This window comes from Callithrix jacchus, chromosome 12, assembly GCF_049354715.1.
Source record: "Callithrix jacchus isolate 240 chromosome 12, calJac240_pri, whole genome shotgun sequence".
In the NCBI taxonomy this organism is placed as follows: domain Eukaryota; kingdom Metazoa; phylum Chordata; class Mammalia; order Primates; family Cebidae; genus Callithrix; species Callithrix jacchus.
Genome location: NC_133513.1, coordinates 40624738 through 40650468, shown reverse-complemented (window position 1 = coordinate 40650468; position 25731 = coordinate 40624738). Strand labels below are relative to the sequence as shown.

The 25731-nt window shown below is 47.1% G+C and overlaps 1 protein-coding gene across 11 annotated transcripts in view; it reads right to left on the bottom strand.

Annotated features, from left to right (window-relative positions):
• Nucleotides 1-25731, bottom strand: part of FRMPD2 (FERM and PDZ domain containing 2) — a 123677-nt gene that overhangs the window by 85342 nt on the left and 12604 nt on the right. For 8 of the 11 annotated variants that reach the window (XM_035267735.3, XM_035267737.3, XM_035267739.3 and 5 more), the window contains exons 1-8: nt 16267-16510; nt 13763-13920; nt 9538-9603; nt 6764-6955; nt 4977-5109; nt 4235-4319; nt 2621-2753; nt 793-864 (exon numbers count right to left, since the gene is read on the bottom strand). In XM_035267735.3, the coding sequence (XP_035123626.1) occupies nt 793-864; nt 2621-2753; nt 4235-4319; nt 4977-5109; nt 6764-6955; nt 9538-9603; nt 13763-13920; nt 16267-16411 (984 nt within the window). In that variant the 5' untranslated portion in view covers nt 16412-16510. Of the gene's footprint in view, nt 1-792; nt 865-2620; nt 2754-4234; nt 4320-4976; nt 5110-6763; nt 6956-9537; nt 9604-13762; nt 13921-16266; nt 16511-25731 lie in introns of those variants that run through there. The other 3 variants (XM_035267736.3, XM_078343963.1, XM_003734444.5) reach the window with 1 other exon arrangement.

Below are 25731 nucleotides of genomic sequence, written 5' to 3'. Positions count from 1 at the left end.
GCTGACAATGTGTGTGCTTCTGGCCCCGGGGGTCAGAGAGAAGGGCAAGGCTCACATGCAAATACTCAACATCGACTAAGAAGCCTCCGGCCCTAGCTGGGCCCTGCACAACAGAGATATGGGCCTGAACATGGACAGATACAGCCTGGGGAGTTCAGGGTGAGACCAGCCATGCATGGGGCTCTTCAGGGGATATGCTCAGGCTCTGGGGCAGGGAAGGGACAGCTATGCAGCATTCACCCTTCCTGAAAAGCCCACATGGCTCACTCCTTCTCTTAAACCCATCTCTGTTCATAAGATGCCTTCCCAGAGCCGCTTTCCCATCTAAAAAAGCACACGCTCCTTCCCACCACCTGCTATGCTCCAGCTCCATCCTCTTCCCTTCTTCATTTTTTTTTTGGACAGATCACTACCTAGCATTCTTTTATATTTATGTGTCTGTCTTTGCCTCCTCCTTCTAGAATGTCATCTCCACATGAAAAGGACTTTGTTGTATTCGTGGCATAGATGGGGGCCTAGAATAGTGCCCAGCAGTATTTTAGATGGTAGATGTTTCACAGCATTCCCTAGCTGAGGCTGGGAGGGCCAGGAGAAGCCACGGGGGGCCCTTTAACAGGCTGAAGGACAAACAGCAGTAGTGAAAGGCAGTGGTGGTTCTGGCAGGTGCCTGGGAGAAACTGAATGCCACTGGGACGTCCCCATGTGAGACCCCATTCAGACACAATTGGCCTCCTGCACCTGTCCACTTCCCTCTCCACCCTCCATCCCCGCCCAGTCTGGCCCAGGAGTTACCACGACTGATCCCGGCAGATGTAGGGTCACGGGGGCCTCTCCAGCCAGCAGGACAAACTCCGGCCTGGAAAACTGGAGGACAACCCTCAGTCACAAATGGTCAAGAAGAGGACAGGTTACAGGATTTGGGTCTGGGCGTCCCCCATGATGCACCTCTTCAGCACACATTCCCCAGAGCCAGCAGGAAACAGGTTTCAGCTGACATGGGGCTGACCTGGGCTGAGACCCCAGCTGAACTGCACATCTTGGAACAGAAGTCTCACAGGTAGGTATAAGGTATCAGCAACTTTCGAGCTCTTAAATTGGGTATGGGGGTATTCGGGTTGAATTATAAGTTTCATAATTCACACAGCATTATAGCTTTTGTATGTATCAAAAGTATAAAATATTGTATATATAAATATATATGCAATAAAAATGTTTTTAAAACAAAAATAATTTTAATTTAGATAAGCTGAACTGTTTTTCTAGCTCTAGATGTTGAAGCAATAGCTTAGTGGGCAGCTCTTGTTCTCATGATATATGATTACATTTGACCCAGGAAATACTACAATACCCATCATTAGCTAGATCCAGTTATCACCCTGCAGGGTGAATATTCTCTACCCATTTTACAGGTGAGGAAATTGAGGCTCCTCACCTGTTAAAAAAAAAAAAAAAGGTTGAGAAGCTCACCTGAGTCATATAACCAGCAAGTGATAGGGTTGGGTGGAGCTTCTATAGTGCCCCCAAGAGTACCTAGCAGAACTCTTGTCCCAAGAGGCCAAAATTCTAGCCCAGAGATGACTTGTGTCCTGCAACAGTTCCCAATAGAAGTATATTTGGTGAATGATCAGAAAGAAAGGCCAAAGGAGCCGGGCGCGGTGGCTCACGCCTGTAATCCCAGCACTTTGGGAGGCTGAGGCGGGTGGATCACGAGGTCAAGAGATCGAGACCATCCTGGTCAACATGGTGAAACCCCGTCTCTACTAAAAATACAAAAAAATTAGCTGGGCATGGTGGCGTGTACCTGTAATCCCAGCTCCTTGGGAGGCTGAGGCAGGAGAATTGCCTGAACCCAGGAGGCGGAAGTTGTGGTGAGCCGAGATCGCACCATTGCACTCCAGCCTGGGTAACAAGAGCGAAACTCCGTCTCAAAAAAAAAAGAAAGAAAGAAAGGCCAAAGGAGGTGAACAAGTCTTCTCGGAAGCCCTCTTCATGCTCTCCACAAAGTTCATGGAGGCCAGAGAGGGGCCTAGGACAGCAGTGTGGGCTGGGCCGGGGTACGGGAACCGTAGGCTACATAGGGATGGGGACATCCTAAGGCTACTTGGAGCTCAGCTCAGTTGAGGGGCTTTAAGTAATGCCGACAGACAGACTGGCACACTCCCCCTAACCCTGTTACCCTCATAGGGTTACCCAGCTGGAAGGGCAGCTCTCTCCTCCCTAAAGAAGCCCTCCCTGCAGCCCCAATTCTGTGCTCTTGCCTTTCACCTGTGCGGGAGGCCCCTTCCAAACACATTCTGTCTGTCAGCTCTCGAATCACATAGCACCTCTGCCACTGCCCTGCACACCAGGGGCTGCAAATTTCCCATGGGGTGTGAGACAGCATCTTCAACCCTACATCCCACACAGTGTCCCCCACAGATCCTGCCCCAATGAGGCCACTCAGCGAATGCCTATGTCCTAAGTTGCAAATTTCAGGTTTGTTTTAGTCCAATCCTATAAACCTCAGCCCAGGGAAGTTGCCCCCCAAAAGATCCTGCCCATTTTCGGCCTCTGTGCCAGCCACCCGCAGTTCCCTGCTCAAGCCTCCTTGAGGAGTACCCTTCAGTCTTCTTTTGCTCACCTTGCTCCTTCTTTGCAGAAAACCCCTTTGAGAAGGAGTTGTTGGCCATGAGCTGTCTGCTGCCGAGTACACAGATCCAGAGCTGAGCCTCCGGCCCTCCTCTTGGTGCTGGGGATCTGCCCCTGGAAGAGTGCTGGACAGGGGTTGAGAAAGGGTGAAGGGTTTTTATTGCATGAAGGCCACCCACACAGGGGCTCAGCTTGGCAGGGTGCACCCACTGATGCATGTCACCTTCTCCCCCCACCTACGGGGGAGTTACATCCACTTTTCAAGTAGGGGGAGCTGAGGCCTGGAGAAGTCAGGCTGCACCGCCCCTGGGGTGTGGTGGGGTTGGAGGTGTAAGGCACAGTCAACTTCTCTACCCCACGGCTCTGCCTCTCTGTGGTGCCAGGACCCCAGGTCTAGAGCAACCACCCAGCAGGTCATGGGATCACAGGGGGTTCTGGCTTCTTTAAAATTTGATATATTGTTCAAAATATTTTGACAATAAAATATATTGTTTATGGAATTGGGGTATAAAAAGTGTCTTCATTGGGAAAATGAAGTGTTAAATGGCAGGAAAAAATATTGCAAGATAAACTGTGCAAAATCCAATCAGGGTTCCAGCTGTTGGTTTGACATCAACTATGACAAGACACTGTCACAGCCCTCAACAAGTCAATATGTGAATAAATAAATCACCCAAACTTTAAAATGAACAAGGCTCCAGGTCAGGAAGATAGGAGCCCATCCAGGTTTTGATCTGATTCAAGCATCCTAAGTTAGACAACTGCAAAATTTTCCACAATTCTTCTCCTTGATCTGTACCCTTTGCAATCCGACTTTGCATCCTCCTGCCATTAACAGATGGAGTCTATTTCTTACTCCTCGAAATGGGGCTGGCCTTTAGGCTTGACTTGGCCAACAGAATGATGCAGAAATGGTGGAAGGCCAGTTCTGGAGGTTTTACGCACCTCGCTCTCCTTTCTCTCTCTCTCTCTCTCTCTCTCTCTCTCTCTCTCTCTCTCTCTCTCTCTCTCTGCCCCTCCCTCCCTCCCTCCCTCCCTCAGTTCTGCCATTGTCATGAGAACAATCCGAGGCTGACCTGCTGGTGGAGGAGAGCCAGAGCTCCCCAGACAATGGCCATCCACCCGCCAGGAGAAGCTGTCTAGCTGAGCTGCAGATAGTTATAGATGCAGGAAGGCTTTTGGCAGAGTCTAGAAGACCTTCCAGCTGAGCACAGCCTAAATTACCAACTCACAGAATCGTAAGCTAAATATATAATGGTTGCTTTTGGCCACCGTGTTTTGTGGTTGCTTGTTATGCAGCAATGGCAAGGACAATGGCAACAGTATTGAGGCATGTTGCTGCTCCACCAGGCAACTCAGCCTGAGTATGGCTCCCAGAGGAGGCGGGACGCCCGGACAGCACAGCACAGCCGCCACCAGGCCTTTCATCACCGTGGCTTCAGATCTGCTTAAATGTGGCTTCTCCATCTGCTAATGAAATAGGGCTGGCATTCTCTGGAGGAGCAAGAGGCTTCTCCTTAATCATCAGTGAAAAAACGGGGTACAGTAGCCCCCACACCCATGTCTCACATCAAGTTCACAGCACCCTGCAGGGCCTGCTGCTTACCGGTTAACGAGGAGGCTGCAGTGACTGTGTGAGGCGTTCCAATGAGGCTCTGGAGAGTGCTGGGCCTCCGTGCTTCCTTCTGAAACTAAGCAAACAGCATGGTAGAGGGCAAGGGGCAGAAGCCAAGATCACAGCTTTCTTTAATCAGGCCTCCCAAAGCCTGAATGGCATCATGACTTACTAGCTGTGTGACCTTGATGAAATTACTAAACCTCTCTGAATCTGTTTCCTCTTGTAGAAACCAGAAATGACAGTTACAGGGGGTTATAAGGGAGGATAAAGCCTAATGGAAAACTGCACCTTGTGTTAGAGACAACAAACAATATTATTAACTTTTTTTAAAAAAGTTCAGATTTAGTTGAAAAGTAGACAATAGAAGATTTGAAGATTATTCCAAAAACCACTCTTTTTTACACACCCAAAATAATAACTGAAAAAAAAATCAAGTTTTTCTTTTCTTGTTGTTTGTTTTAATTTGGATTTTCTCAGCTTGCAGTTAGAAGTAATTTTTAAAGTTTTCATTTGATATAAATAACTGTGTTAAGTCGTGTCCCCAAATGAGACTTTCCCGGGAACATGGGTGGGTCTTAAGCTCAGCCCCTTCTCTCCAGGGGCTTCCTGAAAGAGTGCTTACATGGGCTTTCTCTGCCATCACAATGTGGATGTGTGGCCCCCACAGGGCAGGAAACAATAGAGTGGGTGCCACCGGCCCAGGCAGGGACTGCTCAGGGTATATACCCACCTCTGCAGGGATGCGGACACTCTGGGGCCTGTGCCGCTGGGCTTTCACCGCTTGTCCCATGCAGCCTTTTCCTGAGCAGGTAGCTTCTGTTCTGCTGCACACAGGAGCTTTCCTCCACAACTTTTTTCTCCACCTGGGGTCCAGTGCATCACACATCACATCCCAAGATAAGGAGGGGGCATTTTACAGACACATGCAAACTGGCTGTTAGACTGCATCAGTGTGGAATTGTCTGCCCTACATGGTGAGCACCTAATGATGTGTTTTCTGGCACCCAGAATGTGCTCCGTACTCACCCCCACATGCACCCTGAAGGCCCTTCACCTGCCCACTCCAGACTTGCGCATTCACACACATCTGTGCTCTCGCTCATCCATTCCCTCCGTGGCTAGGGTCTCCCCAGAAGCTCCTCTGTGCCCTAAGACCCAGAGCTGCGTCCTCTCTACTTCTAAGTGTCTCCACTTCTGCCCTCTGATCACCTTCCTGTATCACTGCACTCACACCTGGCTCTATTACACCATGTTCCATGAGTGTGCTCCTTGTCTGTCTGCCCCGATACTGCTGTGTGCTTTATGCACCGCCGTCACACACCTAGCCCAGTGCCCCAGTGAATGTGGAATAAGTGACTGACATCTACTTTGCGGGTCCCTGATGGAAATGCTGCAGGTCAACACAGCATCTAGCCCAGGACAATGACACACCACTGGATGGTAGACTTTAATATCTTTTGGATAAATATAGCCCACTTCTTCCACCAAATCTTCTGGCTCAATTCATAGGAGCCACATGCTCCCATGCCACGAGAGAAGGGATCCAAGAAGGAGGCCTTCTCTGATGGAAGAGGGCTTCTCTGGTTGACTGTTGCCACTGTCCCACCCAGCTGTCCCCTAATCTCCATCCACATGGCCCCTCATTAATCCTGGTCTCAACCCTTCAACTTGTCCCTGGACAAGTGCAACCACCCAACTAGTCTCTATTGTCTCTGGTTCCTCCCAAATACAAACTTCCTTGCATTTTGTGCCATAGGCACCGCACTTACCCACCCTATCCCAGCTCTGCCCTGGTCTCATGAGGGACGAACTCCATGGTGCCATTCCTGCACCAGAGCTCTCCAGGGGGCCGGGCTCGGGCTGTCTCCAGCTGAGAATATATCCTGCAGCTTGTCAGCTGTGCAACCAAAACTCCCCTCTCCCAGGAGCATTTCCCCAATAAATAACTTGCTCAAGAATCCTTGTCTCCGGGTTAGCTTGGACAGAATCCAACCTAAGTCAAATGCCTGCTATGCATCAGGCCCCCTGCTGCGCACTGGGGAGAGTACAGGGCAACAAGCAATACAGCTTGACAAGCACAACAAAGGATGCCCCGCAGATACAAAACAGCAGCCGGGAGGGCAGTCAGGGACCACACAAACGAGGTCAGGGAAGGCTTCTGTACAGAACCTAGAGATGAATTTTGATAAAAGAACTGAATCATGGGTTCTCAACATGATTGCTTTATGTACAGAGGCACTTGCAAAGATCTCAAGTGTCTTTGCCATGTGAGAAACTGAGGCTTGCCCAAGGGTCTTTGCCAGCACTGCCCAATAGAACTGCAATGACAAGAATGTTCTAGATTCACTATATCCAATAGGGTCATCACTTGCTATAAGTGGCAACTGAGCACTTGAAATGTGATAGATGAATATAATGTTTTATTTTATGTTAGTTAATTATAATTTAGCCAATTTACATTTTAATAGCCACACATGACCAGCAGCTACTGGTTGAAAAGCACAGTTCTCTACTGACCTCAGAAATGGTGCCCAGAACCAAGCCAACCAGCTTTCTGATGTGGAGACCAGCAGGGGCTGGGTAGACAGACACTTCTTTCTCATGAACCCGACAAGCTTCCAGAACCGATTGCAATGTGCACCGCCTGTGAGGCTGGTCTTCGCACATGGTCAGCAGGATGGAGTGCAGGGGCTCGTGGAGCTGCAGGGGCTGGAAGCAGACAGGTGAGATGAGAAGGGAGAGCAGCCAGAGCTGCTGCTGCGAGGCCAGCACCTTGTCAGGCAGGCTTGGGGACATGGAAACTGCTGTTCCCACAAGCACCAGAGCAGATGCCTGCTCCTTCTGGAGAGTTTAAGGACAGACACAAGATCTGTCCCTGAGGCCACCGAGTGCAGAGCAATCATCCTCGCATCAGTTGTGTGTCATCTGTGGCTTCCTAATCCAGATCACCCTTCTGCCTAGGCATGTGCTTGGAATGCCCATGAAAAATAGATGCTTTGACAAGATGGATTTCCACCTGTGCCAAGCACCCCAAATCAAACGAGAGGTTCACCTGCACCTTTCACTCAAGTTCACCTGCACATCTTGTCATCGTATACAGTTACTCTGGGGTCTCACTGGGCCTTTCCCCTGGAATGTGAGCTCTAGGAACATACAGACTGTGGCCTATTCCTCTTCACTTCGGTACAGCCAGCAGCGAGCACAAGCGCTCAATCGTTGTTGCTTGAACTTTATGTCACATGTACCCATGGAGCAAAAGAAAACAGAAGCATATATTATTTTTTTTGAGATGGTGTCTCCCTCTGTCACCCAAGCTGGAGTGCAGTGTCGCAATCTCGGCTCACTGCAACCTCCACCTACATGGTTCAAGCAATTCCCTGCCTCAGCCTCCCAAGTAGCTGGGATTACAGGTGCCCACCATCAGGCCAGGCTAATTTTTGTACTTTTAGTAAATATGGGCATTTCCTCCCTGCATTTTAATGACCACAATTCATATGAGAAAGGTCTCAAATTCAGATTCAAAGTCAGACTTTTCCTCCAGCTCAATGCACACCGCAAACCACTTTCCAGACAAAGGCTGCACTACTGCTTCTTGCCAGGGAGCAGCAGCTGTGAGCACCTAGCTCTGTACAGCCAAGCTGCTGTCCTGCCTTCGCAGCAAATCAGAGGCCTCTTTTTGTGCTTGGTGCTGCACAGCCACACCAGATACAGTCCCTGCTTTCAGGAAAAAAACAGGGTGATGAGAGAGACGGTCACTAAAAGAGACAAAGACCATTCAGGATGACAAGGGCTTTGACCTTGGGAAGCACAGGCCATGGCACTAATGTAGAGGAAGGGACTTAGGCCAGACTAGAGTTAACCAGGAGAAAAGTGGGGGGTGAGGTGCTGGTGGAGGGAGAACTGTGTGCAAAGGCGCAAAGGTGCAGATGAGCTGGCACGTGTCTGAATGGAAAGGGTTTATGAGCAGGACAGGCGCCCCGGGGAAAATGGCAGTGTGGGGTCCCTTGTTGAAAATTATTAAGAATTCCAAGACCGTGATGGCTGAGCATTGAACTACATGCAGGACCCTGTGCTATTACACAGGACACCCACCCGGGAAGCCAGACCTGATTGTGGCAGAGTGCCAAAGGGGAACTAGATGGGAGCAGGGACCCCATTCTAGGCTTCAGGTGTGTCTCACTGAGAAGCCAGACGGTAACCCCATGGGGAGTGAGGTGCTACAAAAGATTGCATGCTAGAGGGGTTGTGAGCTAGTCTCTGTTTTAGAAAAACCACCCAGGAAGCACTCGGATGTTGAATTGGAGCAGGTACGGGTGAGTAGAAAGAAAGGCAGGAAGGAAGGGAGAAGGAGGGAGGGAGCCAGTCTGGCCGGGTCAGCTGGGAAGGGCTCTCCAGCATGTGTTCTTATGGCACCAGTCTCTAAGGAATTGTTACAGTGTCAAATGGAAATGTACACAAAAATTTATATTCTATAGTTGAAAATTGTGTAAAATGTTAGGATATTTTTATGTACTTCTTTTTTGAGACTGAATTTTGCTCTGTTGCCCAGGCTGGAGTGCAGTGATGCGATCTCCGCTAACTGCAACCTTCCCCTCCCAAACCCCAGGGTTTAAGTGATTCTCGTGCTTTAGCCTCCCGAGTAGCTGGGACTACAGACGTGCACCACCACACCCAGCTAATTTTTGTATTTTGTTTTGCCATGTTGTCCAGGCTGGTCTCTAACTCTTGAGCTCAAGTGATCTGCCCGCCTTAGCCTTCCAAAGTGCTGGGACTACAGGTGTGAGCCACCATGCCTTGCCAAGATAACGTTTAAAAGTTTCTAAGCTTTAAGCCTTCTTGTAGCCTTTAATAAATGACTAAAAATCTTTGAGAGGGAGATATTGTAGGGAGCGTTTACCCAGATCTGTTGAGCATAGAAGCCTTTTTTAGAGAAGCATCTCACTTTGGGAAGGGCTGTTTCAAAGCCTTTTTAAAATACATGTAAATCTGTGTCTTCAGTGTCTATAAAATTCTCTAGCTTGCTATTAATACTTCCTCTGAGCAGAGATGGCCAATCTTGCTTGCCAATCCCAAATTGTGGCTGTCTGGAGTGCTATGTTGAGTAGGATTCTGAGGTTGTTTCTGCGCTAGCAGGAAGGAGTTGTGTAATGAGTTTGCAGCGCCTGCTTAGGACCTAGGAGGAGAGAGTGTCGGTATGTGTCCTCAGTAAACGTGGTCCTTGGTCAGAAGAAAACCACTAAATAAACCCAAAGACATAGGCTGGCAAGACCTGGAGTGTCTTGTTTACAAACCTGATTTGGCGGAACATGAAACCCTGCCGACCAGTAGAGGGTCATTCCTAAAGAATAGACGTGCATCTGCCCAAAAGAAGAGGACATGATTAGATTCCAGTCACCTCCGTTATTCCATGGCCCTGGAAGGAAAATACATTCAATTTCTACATGAGCAGACACTGTTGTCTGGCTAGTCCAGCACCATCTGCAGCTCCCTTAACCCTTATCACCTCCTACTCCAGAGGCTAGAAAGCCAGAACTTTGTTTTCTAGCAGAAACCATGACACTCAGTTTTGGTGAAAGGCGTAAGAGAAATCTGTTAGGGGGCTTCTGATAAGGCTTTTGCTTTATTGACAAAAGGACTCATGTGACAGGCCCCACCCTTTCCCCCTTGTTCCTGCCTTGAACATTGATATAATTGATACATGGAGTCTTCACAGCCATTCTGTGACAATGAGGCTGTAAGCACAGGACAGAAAGCCAGATACTGGGGAAGGTAGAATGGAACTACACAGCCTGGATCCTTGATGACATAAATCAACTGCTGACCAATCCCTAGACCTCTTGTTAAGTAACTAATAACTAAATCTTTGGTCCTCACCACTGTATTTTAGGCCTTCTGTTTCCATGACACATTATGGTTCAGCCTGATTAAAAAGCACCCTATCTTGTCAAAAAGCAAAACGGTGCCATGGGAAGAGCATTGTCTGACGTCTCTGACCCTCAGTTTCTTCATCTGACAAATGAGTATTCTGCCTGAATTCTAATAAAGATTAAGTCAAAAGCACCTGAAGATGGTAAGATTAACTATTATTGCTACTGTTATTGCTATTATTGGACATAGAGCACTTACAGTGTACCAAGCCTTTTCTACGTCTTTCACCCCTATAAACTTATTTACTCCCACTGCAGTCCTGTGGTGCAGGCATTTTAATTGTCCCCGCTTGGCTACATGGCTTCTGGATTATGCTAGTCCTCAATCAATGTCAGTTGGCTTTTATTGTGGGGCTTCTATTATAACTGACAAGGCACATTTCCCTTAAGGTCTCTGTTTTCAGGAAGTCATTTTTGGAACTTTAGAAGGAAACAATGAGGTAATGAAACATAGCATGTAAAAACACACGAGCCACCCACTGGATTTAATACGAGTAGTTTTAGTTTTTGATTTGGGTTGTTCATATATCAAAGTCAAGATGTGGTCAATGCCACCTGTGCCAATTCATTAGGTCTCATCTTCGCTTAAAATTGTATCCTGAAACCAGCTCCCACCCTCAGATGAACGTGCATTTTACCACGCAAAAAAGCTCACAAGCTGCATCCCCATCTCTGGAGAAAGGACTTGAAGAGCAGGGCTTAGCAAATGGCCATTTCTTTCCCATTAACCCAACAAGCTCCCAGAACCAATTACAGTGACTGCCACCTGCAAGGCTGGTCTTCCCATACGGTCAGCACAACAGAGTATAAAAACCTGTGGAGCTGCAGGGACTGAAGTGTGGACAGAGCTCCTGCACCCCGAGCCCTGCCAGAGGTACTGCCCACACCTGGAAGCTCACATGGATTCAAGGGCTCTGTCTGAAAGTGTCTTAGGGCAAGGCCTTGGCCACATGACAAAAGGCTTCTTCCAAAATTCTAAATTCAGCCCATTGGTAGACACTGCCAGTAGAGGGTTGGTGAGAAGGATTTTGAAGGCAACTCCTGGCTCAGTGGGAAAGAACGCCATGTTTGATTGATGATGTCTGCCATGAGCATGGGATGGGGTATTGGCAGCGCAGATGACTTGTAGTTAGAGACCTGCCCACCCCTTCCACCTGACCTGTGCCTGGGGCTAAGATGCCAAGTAGTTAGGGAATATGTCAGTGCACTGGTTAGGGCAGGATATTGGTCCAGGCAGAGGGGTCTGGGTACATCTTCCCAGCATCAGAACGAAGCCCAGGACTCGGGGAGGATTCTGAGCACAGCCTGTCCAGGGAGCAGTCTCCTAGTTGCCCAACTGATCCTGCCCTGGACCCATGCCAAGCTGGATGAAGAGAGGAGCCTGTGATGAATAGAAAAGAACAGTGGTGAACAGAACTGAGTGTTAGAGATGCTGGAAGAGATGAAGTAACCTAGTCACTCTGCCTCCTAGCCTAGTAAACAGGGCTTAAGGCTAGCGGCTCTGGCCCCTTAAGGCCCACTCCACATGCCATGCTTCATATGCCCAGAGCGCTAACCTAACAGCAAAAGAAGTGGTTTGGTTAGTTCAGAGCTCAGTCTCTCTCACATTGAATCTCTTCCAGCTCACACTCCCTCTCACTGTCCTGGCCAGGACTCAGCAATACACTTACCCAGTTCTTAACTCAGCCTATTAGCCCTGAAACTATTGGAGTCCTCAGGCCTCTGCCTGGAGAAAAGTATGCAGGAGGGAGAAACATATTATTTTCTAGCTCAAAGATGCTCTGGGCAGAGGAGTGACTAGGTCTTCACAAGGTACTCAGTGGAGACCAACCTGCAATTAGGAGGGTGATGCCTATTCCTCACCAGCGAGTGCTAAGATGATTAGGGAAGGGCCCCAGGAGTGCTCAAATCTGTATTAACACAGGTACATCCAAAAGTGGAGCCTGAGGCAAGGGTTAAGTGCAGACCCTTCATTCAGGAGCTACAAGCCCAGGGCAATGAGAGTGAAGAGAAAAGGGGAAGGGAGGAAGGGACCAATGTGATATGCAGGGTCAAAATGCTGGCCACCTCCTTACAACAAGCAACAGAGCACAGCAGGAAGTGCAGCAGACAGGGCTTTCTAGCACCCAGGACTTCTCTAGAAGGCCTGCAAGGCTCACACATCACAAAGTCATCCACAAGAGACAGAGGAGGGAAATGTATTCTCTAGTTCCCTCCAGACTTTTGTTTACCACTGGCTAAGTTTCCTCCATAAGAAGCTAGCTCCCCTGCATTCTCAGGTTGCATTGGCATTAGCAGTCATGCAGAAAGCCCAATCCCAGGGCTCAGGATGTGACATCTTAGCCGAGTCCAGGGTACAGGAGGCAACTTGGTGGAGGTGGAGCCAAGAGACCCAAACAGATCTTAGAGGCATCCAAGTCTGTGTTTAGTCCAGGAATCAGTGATTCACCCCTGAGGTCCTGGCAGTGTAAGAAGGTGTGTGGGCTTGGATGCCAGAGTGACTTCCAGAATGCCAGAGGGGAGGGGGTGCCAGAGCTGGGGTCACTGTGACTGGAACTCTCACGCTTTCACTGTTGCGATCTGACTTAAGAGACACGTGGACCCAGACAAAACAAATCTGGAAGCCACCAAGGCCCCAGTCTCTGCATTTCAGAGCCTGGAGGGAAAGCAGCCCCCATTCCAGGATGCCTCCTGAAGGAGGCAGCATTTTCACATTTGCACCTTACCCATGAAAGGGCAAGGAAGAAGAAACAGAACTCGCTGAGTAAACACCCACCATGCCCCACCCAGTGTTGTCTGTCTGCCTTGCACCATTCTCTCCTTCAAGAGAATTAAAATTCTCTTTGAAATTAAAAATGATGTTTACTGGAAACTTTTGCTATTCATAAGCAAAACAGGTCCATTGCAGGAAAATCAAAAATCTCCGTTGATGTTGCCATCCAGAAATAATCACTTTGCAGACACTTTGGTGTATTATTTTTAGAACTTCCTCTCTCTCTCTTTCATTCTCTCTAACCAAACTTGGATAACATCATGTGTGCATGTATTGAATTTCTTTTCAAGTCATTAAATAAGCTTCTATGCCTCATTTTAATGCTGTTTTGTCTCATGTCCTCTCTCACTGACTATTTAGCTTGTTTCCAATTTATCACTAATGTCAGCAACATGACAATCAGCACTGCTGCAGCTAAATCCATCTTTACTTGTGCCTTAGGATAAATTCCTAATTGAAGACGTGTTGGGTCATTTTGAGCTGTCTTGCTACCTACTGCCAACGGTACCAATGTGCCAGACCACTTAACCACAGCTTTGCAACACTTCTTTTTTTAAATATTGAAAATAGCCAATGTAATGTGGGGCTGAGCCACATTAACCCCACTTTACCAATGTAGAAATTGGGGCTCAGAGAAGTGGATTTGCCTTTGTCCATGAGCTAGTACGTTGCTGACAAGAAAGCCTGGGAATAAAATGCTTAAACCCAGTTTTCTTTGGTGTTGCCAATCAAGCTCTGCAAGGCTGAGCTGGGAGCTGGGGATACTGCCGGGACAGGCACGGGACTCAGGAGCTGCAGAGGAGATGGACAGCTTACCTGAGACGCATCAGATTGCTCATCCTCGTTCTGTCTCTGCAGCAGTTCAGGGGCCTTGAAAGGAGCAGCCTCTATGTGAGAAACACGGCCTTGGAAAGAAAGGCTTCCAGCTGCAGAAAGCAGGGCTGACCAGGGGCAGATCACATAGTCTGAAGAATCTGAAACCAAACCAGTGATGGGGCTGTAGAGACAGAGCTTCCATCTGGGGCTCAGGGTGGGACTGTGCCCAGCAGGTGCCTGGTAGTACCCATCTCTGGGATTGAATGTGGGCAAGAACTGGAGGAGACATGGAACCAAATAAATTCAACCCTGATGCATGGGAACATGTATTATAAAACGTGGCTGTGGCCATGGCAGGAAGTTAGCACCTGCATCCAAATTCACCCATGGCCTAAGAGTCTCAAGATAAAAGATAAAGAGAGGTCAGGCCCACCTGGAATTTCTAGAGCCAGACCAGGACCCAAGGAAGCTGGTCTTCTGGGAGCCCTATAGCTATACATTAGAACTTCCAGGGTAGGGAAGAGGGAGATGACGCTGAAGACACAGATGACAGCCTCCTCCACCAGCCCACACTGGGACCCGTCACCCTCACAGAACATGTGTGATCTTTCATGCCAGGAGCCTCTGCTGCATGCACTGCAACCCTCAAGCATGTATGACTTCTGAGTTGACACCTGAGCGTGGGCACTTAGCGTTTTTTTCTGGAGCTTAAAGCCTAGGAGCTCCATAGTCATCCTTGGAGACCTCTCCCTTAGGTCTCTCCTGTACTGAGAGCACAGTGTGCAGCTTTTTCAGGAGAGGGTGCTGGAGAGACACTGCAGGAGGCCTTAACTCTCAGTTTCTGGAGTTTAGCGCAAGTGTGAGACCACCTGGAGGTAGCGCTCTGCACAGAACACATGCCCAGGACATAAGGTTCCTTGGCCACCTCAAGGCCTGAACTAGATATGTGACTACCTTCTCAAGTCTACCCAAGACATTAGCAGGCCTCCTGCCCACACCAACCCTCAGAAAGGTGACTCGCCTGAGCCCACCTACACTCCTCCAAAGGCTCCCCGCGACCCCCACTAGCTCTGCTTGCTCATCACCTGGCCACCAGTGACTATTGCCTGAGCCGTGACTGCAGATCACCTCTGGCTGAGCACAGCAGCAAATTCCACCATCATCATGGACTGCAAGCACAGCTCCGAACCCCAAACCGGGAAGGGGGCTTCCCTTCAAAGTTCATCCCTCACTGGGCACCTGCCCTCAGCCCTAGGAGACCCAGTAGCATTTTCTTTTTCTTTCTCCTTTTTTTGAGACCGAGTTTTGCACTCTTGTTGCTCAGACTGGAGCGCAATGGCACAATCTCTGCTCACCGCAACCTACGCCTCCCAGGTTCAAGCAATTCTCCTCTCTCAGCCTCCCAAATAGCTGGGATTATAGGCACACACCACCACACCAGGCTAATTTTTTTTTTTTTTTTTTTTGCATTTTTAGTAGAGACAGGGTTTCAGCATGTTGGCCAGGCTGGTCTTGAACTCCCGACCTCAGGTGATCCACCTGCCTTGGCTCTCAAATTGCTGGGATTACAGGCATGAGCCACCACAACCCATCTGCGTTTTCTTATGCCTTACAGTTACTATTCAAACACAATTTAATAATTCTTTCTATCAACCTCCCCTGTTTAGACCACAGGGTAGGTCTGCCTTCTTTTTTTTTTTGTTTTGTTTCTTGAGATGGAGTCTTGCTCTGTCGCTCAGACTGGAGGGCAGTGGCAAAATCTTGGCTCACTGCAACCTCTGCCTCCCAGGTTCAAGCAGTTCTCCTGTCTCAGCCTCCCAAGTAGCTGAGATTACAGGTGGGTGCCACTACGCCTGGCAATTTATTTATTATTATTATTATTATTTTTTGGTATTTTTTAGTAGACACAGGGTTTCACCACGTTGGTCAGGCTGGTCTCAAACTCCTGACCTCAGGTGATCTGCCCACCTCAGCCTCCCAAAGTGTTGGGATCACAGGTGTGAGCCACCACGCCTGGCCAGGTCTGCCTTCTGATGAGGCACAGACTAGTACAGCATCTGACGAACAGAGTGTAGGGGTGTCCTGGGTGACCTCCCCCTGCCTCTCATCTCTGGCTATGCCCAGAGACAGTCCATGTGCTGTTAGACTCCCACAAAACCTCAGTTGCTCTCTTCCTATACCCTCCTGGCTTTGCATGCCTGGAAATGCTACAACACCAAGGCGGAAGCAAAGCCTTTCTTTCAACGCTGCCATGTGGCATGGGTCCAACAGACAGGCCTGCCCTCCCAGTGCAGCTCCATGGGTGGGTGCTGTTTGTCTACTCATTCTAATACCTCAGACTAATCACAGATCAAGAAGCAGTAACCTTGTTCTGTGCTCTCAGAGGTTGATGAGAAAAACAATTTTTTTAAAGCAGCAGCAGCAGCAGTAGCCAGAGCTACGTTTGTGTGGGAAGCTTCACATACAGCTCCCCGTGACTTGACCACCCAAACACACTCTCTTACCGTTGTGGAGGTCTTCCAGGAGCTGTTCAGCAGCCAGGGACAGGAGGGACCAGATTTCCTCCTCAGACAGAGCTTCACCCCTGACCTGCAGGGCGCTGGCCAGCGTCACAGAGGACAGGCTCATGCCTACAAAAAAGACATGCATGTGACAGGGACCCTGCAATGTTCAGGAATATGCCTGGCCCCGTACTCAACATTCTGGCCCAGCCAGGCACGGTCCGGCCATTCATGGTGCACCAGCACTGTGTTTCATCACCTAGGTCCCTGGGGTCAGGCACAGGGCCAAACACACAGAGACGTTAAAGACATCTTAATTAGGGGACTGGCCAGGCTGGCTGGTCAGTTCTCAGTGAATGAGTAAACAAACAGATTCCCAAATGAATGGTTAAACGAATAAATAAATGAATGACCCAAAGAAGCATGAGAATAGCACCTCCCAGTTGGGTACGAGCTGTTGCAGAGAGTAACTTACACCTGGGTAGTGTGTGGCCTCCTCTCCTTCTGTCTGGGGAAGTTAGCTAACCATTTTTGCCTGCAATACATGATTCACATCTTTCATCTCTGGCTGCCACATGCAGAGTTAGGTTTGGTGCCAGCACCAGTCCTTTCTCCAGCACCTGCCTGAAGTGCAAGCGAGACTTACTAGACAAGTACGAGCCCCATGTTTCAGAAAGGGGCAGCCTCAGAGAAACTGGAGGAGGCTGAAGAGAGCTAGTCTTCTCTTCCCTCTCTTCTGGGAAGTAGGGCCTTTAGACCAAAGCTGATGTTTAAATGTCTATCTCCCTGCAAAGCTGCTACCCACTAATCTCCAGAGACCCAGGTGCTGGGTGGCACCGGAAGAAGCCAGCCGGGCTTTTCCTAATCCATTTACATCCTCACTGATCTTTCTCTACAGCCAGAGCTCAAGCAGGGAGGGTGTACAGTGTCAGGCACAAGATGAAGAGCACGTAGAGGCATCCCCATCCCCATTAACACACTAATCCAAGCTCTACTCCCCAGCTGCCCAGCTCCCTGCAGATACCTCTGCCACCAGCCTCCTCCAGCCTCAAGAAGAGAGGCAGCTTCCAAGAGAAAGAGGCTTGCTCTGCCACGTCTCCCTGGGACAGGAAGGGAGCCACAGCAGGACCCCCTCAGGAAGCTTGGCCTGTGAACTGTCACTTATCACAAGGAGTCTTTGAAGAAGGGACTATTGTTTCCATTTACAGACAGGAAAGAAGTCCAAGGTAATCAGGTAAAAAGTAATGATTTCGAAGCCGAACTCCAGGCCCTCCCTCTTTTTCTTATATTTCCATTTCTTTTCTTTTGCTTTCCTTTCCTTCCGTTACCTTTTCTTTTCTTTTTTAAACTCTCCTCTCTTTTTATAAAGTGTTTGGGGCTTGTGGACTAGGTATTCCCATTCCACCACATGTTTCTAACTCTCTATAACTGCAATGAAAGGTTGCTTATTAAAGATAAAAAGGGGGAAGAACAAGACCATGATTCTTAGAAAAATCTCTAAATCCCAAAATAAAATATTGAATGGGTGGGGTTTTCTTAAATTGCTTCATGACTAGACAAAAATTCACTAAAAGCCTTCTAGGCTGGTGTGACTAGTTACAACCTTTATTTCAGTACACTAATTCAATGTGAGAGGACAAACTTTTCAACAAATATTGCTGGATCCATCATGGAAAAAAAAGCTGAACATGGGCCTAAACCTTACACCTTATGCAAAAATTACTTAAAAATAGAACATACAACTGTAAACTTTTAGTGGGGAGGAATGGGGGAAAATATTCAGGACTCATCACAAACAAGGACTCCCCAATACGATGAACAGCTGATTTCTCATAAAAAACCTTATGGAGGCCAAAAGGCAGTTGGATGACATATGGTCTTAAATAGCCACACCAGCCTAGAAGACTTAATGCATTTTTTTTAAGTCACAAAGCAATCAGAAAAACACCACACAATATCAAAATATGCTTTTGATATTTTATCAAAATACTTGGAGGGAAGGCTGTCAAATAAGAATTCGGTAGACAAAAAAGCAATCAATCCTTCAAAAATGAAAGAGAAATTGAGACATATCCACATAAACAAAAACCATGCAAATGTGTTGCTAGCACACCCTTCCCTCTGAGAACCACTAAAAGGAGTCCTTCTAACTGAAAGAAAAGACACTAGACAGTAACTCAAGCACTCATGACAAGACGAGAGCACCAGTGAAGATGATGACACAGGTAAATGTAAAAGACAATAAAAATGTATTTTGATTGGAACCCTTTTTTCCCTTATTAGAATTTTTTTAAAGGAGCAGCCAGCATCTGGAAAAACACATAATGGATAGGGTTTGCCAATGAAGCTTGCCTCTTTTTAAAAAAGCTAAGAGTCACCTGAGGCTTGAAGTTGCTGTTCTCTTATTATTGGAAGTGTCAGGATCACAACTTCCATATCAAATATAACCATGAGCCAGGAGTCAGTTACAGAAAACTACTCATCACCCTTTCAATTAAAAAAAAAAAAAAGAAGCTGTCATGCTTGTTCCAATGTACATGCATGATCCCTCTGCAAAAGGAAAGGTGTGCATTCCAGTTTTCTGCACCAGCTCGCTACCTGACCAACCACAGTGTTGTGGTGGAACGTTATGATCTGCTCGCAGTGGCAAGTTGGTTCCCGGAGAGTGCAGGAAGCCTGGGAACCAACCAGAGCTCTGAATTTCCCTGACTGGCCTCGGGATTATGGTGTGGGTTATGCACGCTCTGCAAGCTAGGAGGTAGGCCAAGAACTGTATTGCTGCTAGGCAAAAATACAAACTCCTTTACTTGACCTGAGAGGTCTGGCAGGCAGACGGGGCCTGCCACCTCTCTGACTCCACTTCCCACCTCCCTGTTCCTTGCTTACCTCCCTCTTCCTACCCTCCCACTTCCCACCTCCCTGTCCCTTGCTTACCATGTTCCTCCCTCACCATGTTCCGTCACACTGGGCTTGTGATAAATTATGAAGTAAGACATCCTCCACACTAGCCCACCAGCCCTCAGGAACCAGCCTGGACTCACAATTCACATTGTTATCTCTGTGTGATATTGTGAATACCACTTCAAAGTCCACTGCTACTTCCCTGAATGACAGTAACAAGCAACACTTCCATAGAATTTACTATACGCCAGGCGCTGTTCAGAGTGCTTTATGTGCTAACTAATTTAAGCCTCATGACAGCCTTTTGAAATAGGGCCCCCTTTTCCAGATGAAGAAACTGAGGGACAGAGAGATTAAGTGACTTGGCCCATGTCACACAGCTTGGACTTGGGTTTATATGCTCTTGGTCTCTGAGGCAGGGCTCTTCCCCACCGTATTATGCTGGTTGTGGAAATGCTGTGAAGCACTTTATGGGGCCTGTAATCTCAGGCTATGAAACAGTCATCAGCCTTTAGCCATCACACCAAGATGCCTCTGGGTGTCTCTCCAATTTTTCATCGTCTGGTAGGCTGTATCATGTACTGAAAGGGGAATCATTAGCTATGTAAAGGATGCAGGGATCCCACGCACAGATAGACCTGACACTGAGGGTATGCTGGGAAAGCATCCAGTCAATGGGCATTCTTTTGGGGGCCCCTCTACCACCCCAACTCTTATCTCTCATCACCTTCCCAGATCTCACCTATGTGGACAGACTCTCTGTACTGACAAGTATCTGAAGGCTTCTGGGCTCATGTAGTAGCATAGAAGTCTTCTTTGCCATTTGAGCTCCACTAAACCATCCAGAAGCTTCCTCGGGCCCTTTCCAATGAGTTCCCAGACAGAGGAGCATCCTGCCTGCCAGGACTCGCTTTTGTTGGCCTGGTCCAGTAGCAGTCCCTCTTCCTGGCCTGCCTCTGGCTAGAATCTTTTCCCCTGCCCTTGATCTTTAGCATTTCCACTTGGGTCTCCCTCTCCCATGTGCCATGGCAACAGCAGCCCTGAGCTTCATCTGTGAGGCTGTCCCTACATTTAATAAATACTCGTCAAGGACCTAGTATATTTCAAGCTCTGTACTATGAGTAGAATGAGGAACAATGTTAACATCCTACACTGAGAGGCATGGGGATGGGCAGAGGGAGACAGAGGACAAGGAGGTAATCAAATAAAATAATTCTGTAGAACAACAGACTATGAAGTAGAAAGGGCGATGCACTTGGTGTGGGGGACATCTTAGCTGAAGCAGTCAAGGAAGGCACTTCCAGGAGGTGCCACTGAAGCTGAGATTTGGAGGTTGAGAAGGCACCAGCCATGGGTAAAACTTCCCAGGTAGAGGGAAGAGCAAGCACGGAATCCCAGAGTTTGACAGATCCCAAAACCTGAAAAAGGCCCACCCAGGCGAGGGAGGTCAGGGTGGTAAACAAGGGGTAGGGAGGTGGGAGGTTGTGTTGCAGAGGTGAGCAGGCCCTGTCTGCTTGCAGACCTCTTAGGTCGAGGAAAAGAGTTTGCATTTTGGCCTAGGAGCAATATGAATCTTGGCCTACCTGCTGGTTTCCAGAGCATGTGCGACCCACACTGCAAAGCCAAGGGGAAACCTTTTGACACTGGCCTGTGGCTGAGTATTAACTAGAAGGAAGGGGGAGTTCTGGAGGGCCGGCTAGCTAACACCTTAGCTTATCTAATGGTCACCAGTCCTGTAAATGGGGACGATTTTAATCAAGGGCAAGGCTTGCATCTGCTCCCTGTCTCCCCACACCCCCAGGAAAAACCCTTGGTTCCATGTCCCCTAGAAAGCTGCCCAGTCGATTCTCGAGTGTCAGCTACAGGGCTCAGCCACCTTCCCCGGGGAGCACACCATATGCATTTGTTGCCAAGATATTTTGCAGCATTTGTAAAGTGCCAGCTTCTGAAGAAGTAAGAATCTCTGTTCCCCCTAATTGTGTATTGATTGACTGTTTGTATAGTGGCTTTTGAACTGTGAGATTTTGGTCACATTTCGGTGTTCTGTCTTCATTCATCTCCCCTCCCCACCTCACCATCAAGCCACCATCCACAACCTCTGGCCTTCACCTCTGTGGGTGGTTAGCAAGACTGACAACTGTCTGGAATGCCGTGGAGACACCCCTGCATTGGGACAGAACTTGGACCAAGGTCTCAGAGGACTCTAAGGATTTTTCCAGTTCTGGAGCCCAAGGTGCCACTGCCCAGGAGGAGAAGGAGTGGAACCAGGGGAAGCAGAGGAGGCCTTACAGGACGGGGACAAGGCACATGACGGGTATGAGGCACAGGACTCCTGGCCTCATGGGTCAGGTGACCAGGCCACTGTCTCTCCTTGGAACACTCCTTGTTTCTCCAAACTCCTGGCTCGCCCTCACCTCCTCAGCATTTTTTCTCCCCATCACGGTGCCTGAAGTGTTGTCCCTCAGGATTCTATTTGAGGACCTGTATGGTTTCCTATGGCTTCTATAATAAATTGCCACAAATCTCACAGATAAACACAACAGAAATTTATTATCTCATAGTTCCAGAGACAAGAAATCCAAAATCAGTTTCACTGGGCTGAAGTCCGGGTGTCCACAGGACCATGGCCCCTCCACAGGCTCCGAGGGAGAATCCTTCCCCAACCTCGTCCTCCAGCTTCTGCCAGCTGCCCGCATTCCTCAGCTGTGGCCATGTCACTCCAGTCTCTGCCTCTGTGGTCACATCGTCTTCTCCTCTTCTGTTTCAAATCTCCCCCTGCCTCCCTTTTAAAGCTATCTATGATTCTGGTTAAGCTCCATTTAGATAATCCAAGACAATCTTCCCAACTCAAGATCCTTTTACCCAATTGCATCTGCAGTCTTTTTTTTTTTTTTTTTTTTTTTTTTTGCCTGTAACATTCAAGTCCCACAAATCAGGCCTTTACCTTTTTAAAATTTATTTTTATTTATTTATTGAGACAAAGTTTCACTCTTTCGCCCAGGCTGGAGTGCAGTAGCACAATCTCTGCTTACTGCAACCTCTGCCTCCCAAGTTCAAGCAATTATCCTGCCTTTCAATCTCCCAAGTAGCTGGGATTATAGGCTCCCGCCACCACGCTTGGCTAATTTTTGTATTTTCAGTAGAGATGGGGTTTCACCATGTTGGCCAAGCTGGTCTCGAACTCCTGACCTCAAGTGATCCACTCTCCTCCATCTCCCAAAGTACTGGGACTACAGGAATGAGCCACCATGCCCAGCCAACCTTTACCTTTTTTTAGAGGGAGGCTTTATTCAGACCACCCCAGGCTCTTTGTCATCATTCAACAGTCTCTACCTGTTTGCCTGGAAAGGACATGAGCTTTGGTAGGTTGAATTCTTAGCTCCTTGACCCCGGGCACAGGGCACATACTTACCTCTCTTAGTCTCAGTCTTATCCTCTGGTAAGTAGGGCTAATAGCAGCAGCGACCTTATGGAACAGTCCAAGGGGTCGGCGTGTAAAAGGTGATGAGCACATGCTATCTCCTGTCTCTTTTCATCCCTGCTCCAACCATCCAGAAAGGGATTTTAAGCATCAGGGCTGCTAAGCAGCTTCCAACTATGGGATTTTTAAGATATGGTGTTAATTGTTTCCATCTGTCTGCCAGGATTGAGGTGCTATAAACATCCCATTTTCAACCTTAGCAGAATGCCTTAAATATCTCCATGACACCCTAGGAAGGAACCAGGAGGAATGCGGGACTCCCAAGGAATCGAAGCTCTCAGAGTGATCTTTTCCTCTCTTCTCCTTTTTTTCCTTCAGTCTCTCTTCATTCCTTCTGCCTCTGGACATTTATTAAAAACCATCTGCCCATAGTCAGACCAGAGATTTGAACAAAACTTGCCAGAAGGCAAACTGCATTTTTCCCCAAAGGAGAAAAAGACCGTCCTGCCTCATCTAGGCCCTAAAGAATTAAAGGTGTCAAGACTCTTGTCTGCTGGAACTCTCTCACAGTCAGTTTCCCAGAACCTGACCTTGAGTGAGTGAGTGAGTGATGCTGACATTGTATCACTGTCACTTTCTCCACACAGACCTTTCCCTGCTCTGTTTTCTACCCCACAGCCCCTGATATAAATAGTGGCTACAGCACTGACACAGTATGACCTTGAACAAGGAGACCCTCCACACCTCATTTACCCATCCATAAAACAGAGCTGTTAACTCCTACCTTACAAGGTGGGTGTAAAAAACAGAACAAGCAAAAAAAAAAAAAAAAAAAAAAAAAAAAAAAAAACAAAAAAACAGAACAAGCTAATTAATACAAAAAAGGCAACTAGAGGACGCCCTACCATTCTTCAGGATTCCAACGTGGAATCTTGCATTTGTAGATGAAAGGATGCACACTTTCATAATGGATGTGAAGTAGCTGAATCCTAGCCAATTATACTTGATGATAATGACTTCTAAGGATAGTAGCCCTTTATGGCTTACAGAGTTTTCAGAAACTTCTGTGATTCCCACAGAAAATCCTTAAAAATAGAAAAGGCAAAAATGATCCCCACTTCCAGATGAGTTAACTGAGAATTTAATTGACTTATAGTCACAAAAGTCACACAGCTAGTAAGGGCTATTTAAATTTCTGCAAGAGTGGAAGGCTGGGGTTGTGAGCTAACAAGACTAATTAAAGCCATATGTGTTTAAATTAGTATTCAATTTATTAAAGTTCTGAATTTAAAAAGCAATTTTGTCTTGAACCTTTAAATTTAGCTTAAAGCATTATGCACTACTATTCTAGTGACTTGTTTATAAGAAGAACCATTTCGCATGATGTTTGATTAATATGTAATGTATTCATAATATATCTGTTGGTGGTCTCCAGAGAAACAGAACTGGTAGTATGTGAATGTGTGTGTGAGTGTGTGTCTGTGTTTGAGAGAGTACACACACACACACACTTGTTTTCTTATCTTAAGAGGAAGGAAGCTAAGGTCACAGCCTGGGGTAATAGACTCACCTCTCATAGAATTGTAGAGCACACACACTTCCCTCCACCCTATCACTCTATCACCAGGACTTCTGTCTAAGAACAGCTAAAGAAGAGCAAGGCCCAGATTCTACTTAAGAAGGAGTTTCTGGGAAAAAGTAAAGACAATAAGGGAGAGAAAAACAAGAACAATAGAAGAAATTGAAGTATCAGATACCTACTGTATTAGGGTTCTCCAGAAAGACAGAACCAGTAAGATACACACACACACACACATGCACATATATGTATATATATATGTATGCATATATATATGTAATGCATAATATTGGATAGAATATCCAAGAACGGTGGAACAATTACAAAAGGTATAACATATGTGTAAGGGGATGCTCAAAGGAGAAAATGGAAAAGAGTAGAAAAATATGTGAAATATTTAAGGTAATAATGGCTAAGAACAGCTAGACCTATATACATATGTAGATAGATATTATAGAGACTGAGAAGTTTTACAATCCGCTTTCCACAAGCTGAAGACCATTGAGACCATTATACCATTATACCACTGAGGCAACTCAATGGCATAATTCAGTCCAAGTCTGAAAGCCTAAGAACCACCAAAGCCAATGTAAATCCCAGTTCAAGAGCAGAGGATGAGATGAGACGTCCATCCATTTCTTCCTACTTCACAGCTCAAGCCGTGAGATAGGAAAAAAGGGATGAGTGTCTCTTTCCTGTCTTTTGTTCTATTCCAGCCCTGAAAAGAATGTATGATGCCCAGCCATAGCACAATTCCAACACTGATCTCTCCCAGAAATATCCTCACAGACACATTCCAAAATAACATTTCATCTGGGCAGCCCATGGTCTTGTTAAAATTGACCATGAAATTAATTATAATACCTACAGCTATAGCAAACAGTAAACACAGCATTACTCCTAGCCAGATACATATAAATGCTCTCACTAAAGGCATGTTTATCTCCTATTACTCAATACAACATGTCCAGCTTTCAACAAAAAATACAAGTCATGTATAAAGACAACAAAAGACTCAGTTTGAATAGACAAAACAAGTGAAAGACCCAGATTCTGATATAGCAGAAATCTTGGGATTATCATATCAGATATTTAACATAACTATGATTAATATGCTAAGGGTTCAAATGGAGAAGGTTGGCAAGATGCAAGAATAGATGGGCAACTTAAGCAGAGACATGGAAATTCTAAAAATAAAAATAAAAAATTTAAAGTTAGAGATCAACAGCATTGCAAGAGAAATGAAGAATGCCTTCAGTGGGCTCACCAGTAGATTGGACACCTTCAAGGAAAGAATCAAGGAGCTTAAACATGTGTTAACAGAAACTTCCCAAATGGAAATGTGAAGAAAACAAAGAATGAAGAAAAATGGAACAGAATATACAAGAACTGTGGAACAATTTCAAAAGGTGTCACATATGTGTAAGGAAATACCAGAAGGGGCAGATGGAAACAAATAGAAAAAAACTGAATAATGGCTGAGAATATTTCAAAATTGATAACAGATACCAAACCACAGATATGGAAAGTTGAAAGCATCAAGCAGGATAAATAAAAGAAACACATG